At 54.7% G+C, this 3,856-nt stretch overlaps 3 protein-coding genes across 3 annotated transcripts; 1 reads left to right on the forward strand and 2 right to left on the reverse strand.

Annotated features, from left to right (window-relative positions):
• On the forward strand, window positions 1–273 carry SPRG_17154 (hypothetical protein; the record flags this gene model as incomplete). Its single annotated transcript, XM_012356492.1, has 1 exon — window positions 1–273. A coding segment is annotated over one exon (273 nt), but the record flags the coding sequence as incomplete, so codon positions are not given.
• A 1,154-nt stretch (window positions 274–1,427) lies between these two features.
• Window positions 1,428–1,610, reverse strand: SPRG_17155 (hypothetical protein; the record flags this gene model as incomplete). The annotated part of the gene is made up of 1 exon (XM_012356493.1): window positions 1,428–1,610. A coding segment is annotated over one exon (183 nt), but the record flags the coding sequence as incomplete, so codon positions are not given.
• A 235-nt stretch (window positions 1,611–1,845) lies between these two features.
• SPRG_17156 (hypothetical protein) lies at window positions 1,846–2,301 on the reverse strand (the record flags this gene model as incomplete). The annotated part of the gene is made up of 2 exons (XM_012356494.1): window positions 1,846–1,932; window positions 1,984–2,301. The coding sequence occupies 2 exons, from the start codon at window positions 2,299–2,301 to the stop codon at window positions 1,846–1,848; spliced, it is 405 nt and encodes a 134-aa protein (XP_012211884.1).
• Window positions 2,302–3,856: the final 1,555 nt, after the last annotated feature.

Raw genomic sequence — 3,856 nt, forward strand, 5'->3', positions numbered from 1 at the left:
GAGGTGCCCGAGTCGTGCATCTACGCCAACGAGCTCGTCAAGGACTCGCGCGTCCAGCTCGATGTGCTGCCGGAAGACATCATTGACGACCCGACCCTCCAGCGCGACTACGACGTCGCGTGCCCCGAGTGCGGCGGCCAAGGCGCGGCGTTCATCCGGTCCCACGACGGCGTGAAGCAGTCGACGCTAGCGCTCATTTGGATTTGCCTCAACCGTGACTGCCAGCTCGACGAGCATGGCAACCGACTGCCCACGCATCGATGGATGGATTAGTACTCCTCGTATCGTCTTGCAACACGAACATGTCCTTACCTCCTCCTGTCCTTGCACCTCGACCAGAACGACACGATGACGAATACAAATAAACGATAGCATGCACACTCTGCTTGCATTACATGGTTGGGAGCAAGTGCAGTCCCATCATGCGTCTGTCGTGGTCAAGGGCAATGTGAGCCCCGTGGTCAAGAAACTGCTGGAAGGCGGCCCACTAGGCCGCTTCCGGGATCGCGTCAGCGTGAGCGTCAAAGCTCGAAAGTGCATCGCGCCACGTCTTGCGCGACCGCTCCTTGACGTACGGGCAGTTGTAGATCAGGGCACGGAGGCGTGTTGTGTCGGGGCGGACGAGGTCCAGCGTAAACCTACAAGGACGCATCACGTATATACGCCGGAATGCAAGAAGGACCCGTACCACGACAGGCGTGGACGCCACGCGCTTGGATCGTCGTCCAATTGACAGACGTTGCCAATAACAAATACAAAGCGGTCGGGGTCGCAAACTCGCGCATGACAAAGTAGCTGACTTCGCCGGGGACGTCGACACGCTGGAAGCGCATATTTGGGTCGATGCTAGCGACCACCTACGAAGTCTTTTATATCGACTCTAACGTTACTCGTAAACGTTTATCAAAGACGAGCAACAACGTACCGCGGGGTCGAGAACCGTGACGGGAATATGGCTCCACGGCGCCGTCCAGGCGGCCCAGATATTTGGGCGGATACAAGCATACAGTGTCATCCAGCGGCAGCGCAATATCAATCTGCATGCGCACGGCAATGTCAAGCAAGTCGTTACCGTGATCAATCTCGACGTGGTCCATGACGCGCAAAGACGACGACGGAAAGAACGTGCGCGCAAGCATCCGGTCCGTGTTGTGGAAGAGGCGCTGGGTGAACCAGTCCAAACTTGTGCATCGCGCAATCGGATCGATCGGGAGCCAGACTTGCTGCCATGTGAACGGCTCGCTCGCTTCCTACATACAAGTTTGTACCAAGCAAAAGTGCAAACTCGGAAGGGCATACGGGCATGTTGTTTCGGCGATCGGCCGCGGCTACCCAGGAGGCTAAACCGTGCCCCAGCTTAACTAGTCGGTCGACTTGTTGTCGGAGCATCATGTTAATGCTCGTCGCGTCGTCGACAGCGTCGTTACCGACGCCACTTGCTTCCACGGCAAGGTCGTGCCAGCGTGAGCCTTGTACTTGGCCAGAAAATGCTGTAGGACATAAAGCTGCTGCTTGAGATCCTTTTGCTCGTCAAGGTCGCGGGCGCGGCGTCGCTGCTGCTTGAGGCGACGCAGTGTTCGGAGGTGCTCGCCCTTGTCGGCCGTCGTCATTTGCCCACTGCTGATTGGTCACACGTGTCCACCGCGTGGCCATGAAATGCTTGAAGCGGTTGGAACGACAAACATTTTGTGGGTTTCTGATACAGTTTAGAGTATATTTTGGAGGACACAGCTGTGGCTGCGCATCTGCACGATCACCAAAAGGAAATGAAAAGCTAAGTCAGATAAATAATAGCTATGACCCGTCCCCGGGTTTACAATCGTCGAGGCTATTGAGTGCCCGACTTCATTCTACGGTGTACGGCCCTTCAGTCGCCCCGCCCAACGCTGCGGGGTCGGTCGGGAGGCCTACGACCTGCCACGTAAACGGTTCCTAACCAAATGAACGTTAGCAAACGTGCACTCTAAAAGATGCAACGCATACCGGGACACTAATAAAGCCGTGGTCGATCGCTGCCGTCCTGGACGCCAACGAGTGCGCCAGCCGGGAGAGTTGCTCGACTTGTTGTCGGAGCTGGATGTTGACAGTTGTCGCGTCATCGACAGCGTCCTGGAGCGCAAACGCCACTTGCTTCCACGGCAAGGCCGTGTCCGCATGCGCCTTGTACTTGGCCAGAAAATTTTGAAGCACGTAGAGCTGCCTCTCGAGATCCTTTTGCTCGTCAAGATCGCGGGCACGGTGCCGCTGCTGCTTGAGCCGGCGACGTTCTCGAAGACGCTCTTCTTTGTCGGTGATCTCCATTTGCCAATTGCTTCTCTGTGCAAACTCGGAGACGTCTTGCGTGTCCAACGCTGACGCTTCAACTTGGTGGATTTATTCAGCGACAAACCGTGTGATCCGCGAGTGATGTCTGCGATCAGTTGTGCGCCTGTTATACCTATCTCTCAAAGGATACCAGTGCACGCTGGAAGCTCCTGCATATCGGCATTTGGCGAGCGCCACCCATGTGCACGCGTCGTAGTTCCGTTGCCTTTTTCTTTGAAGCTCTATCAATGGATTCATCGCAAAGATGGCGTCTCTCGCCTACCGGTAGAAAAGCACTGTCGGCAGCAGCGACAGGTTCCTCGCGTGCCACTCTAGCATGCACGCAGAGCCAATGTCGTCCAGAAAGTGCTGGTTTGCCTCGCACACGTGAGCTTACAACATCAATTTCATTTTTGTCCCTTGTATCGCCACGCAATGTGCGTGCTGTTTTTGTATGAGTCGCCCATTGTTGCAGAACGCTCTGAAATGTACTAGTAGAGCTGGAGGGCTGCTCCAGAGGTGCATACATGCAATCGATGATGCCCTTTGCTGGGTCTCTACTGGAAAAACCAATCGAGGAGGATAATACGCTCTGAGAGGACAGCCACGTCAATGAATTGTCATCATCACTTTGAAGAAGCGTCAATTCGAAGAGAGATCTGTATCCTCGTTGTCAGTCGTAGTATGGTGTTGCAACTGCGCTCGACAAAGGTGGTCCACGAAAAGACGCAGATTCTAGCATTGCATGCGCAGCCGCGTGCTTGGTGACGCACCATTTCCTTCAAGACGTTGATGACTTGTGCCCATGATGGCAGCGCGGTATGCTTGCGCTGTACGCCCTGGGCTTCGACGATCGAGATCTTGCTGCTCCAAAGCATGGCACGGTACCTTTATACCTTAAGACGGCTCTTAGAGCGCCTAGGAGCTACCTCGTACTATTACATTTCCGGTGCGTCAACGTTTGGTAACGCTTCAGGTCGCGATGGCGGCGAAGGTTGGTGGCCGATTTTTCAATGCAGCGCACTGATTGGCTAATCAATAACAATGCCGCCAATCGTGCGTAACTTGCACAGTGCCGCACCCACGAGAAAGACGACGCACGTCGTGCGACGATGATCCGGTCAACTCAGAGGCCGTGCATCAACTGTTCCGAAACGCTCTTGTTATTGGATTGTTCACTGTACTTGTACTTTTACATTGAATTGGTCGATCCTCCGGATATGTGGGAACCCTAGACGTGAGCATTGGTACAAAACCAGGGCGCATGACAACTTGCTGATGAGTTGTCGATCCAACTTCAAGCTTCGCAGCGTGACGCACCTTGCAAGGAGTTATTGTCATTATAATAGGTGTCGTGCAGAGCGCTTGTAAGATAACATGGTCACTTTTACATTGGCGATGATGACCGCCAGGGGGGCTGTCGACGAACGCCGCCGAGCGCGAAGTCGATTCAAGCAGCAGCGGCGCCGCGCCCGCGATGTCGACGAGCAAAAGGACCTCGAGAAGCAACTCTATGTTCTTCAGCACTTTCTGGCCAAGTACACCAAGCCTC

Source organism: Saprolegnia parasitica (genome assembly GCF_000151545.1).
Source record: "Saprolegnia parasitica CBS 223.65 unplaced genomic scaffold supercont2.485, whole genome shotgun sequence".
Classification (NCBI taxonomy): domain Eukaryota; phylum Oomycota; class Saprolegniomycetes; order Saprolegniales; family Saprolegniaceae; genus Saprolegnia; species Saprolegnia parasitica.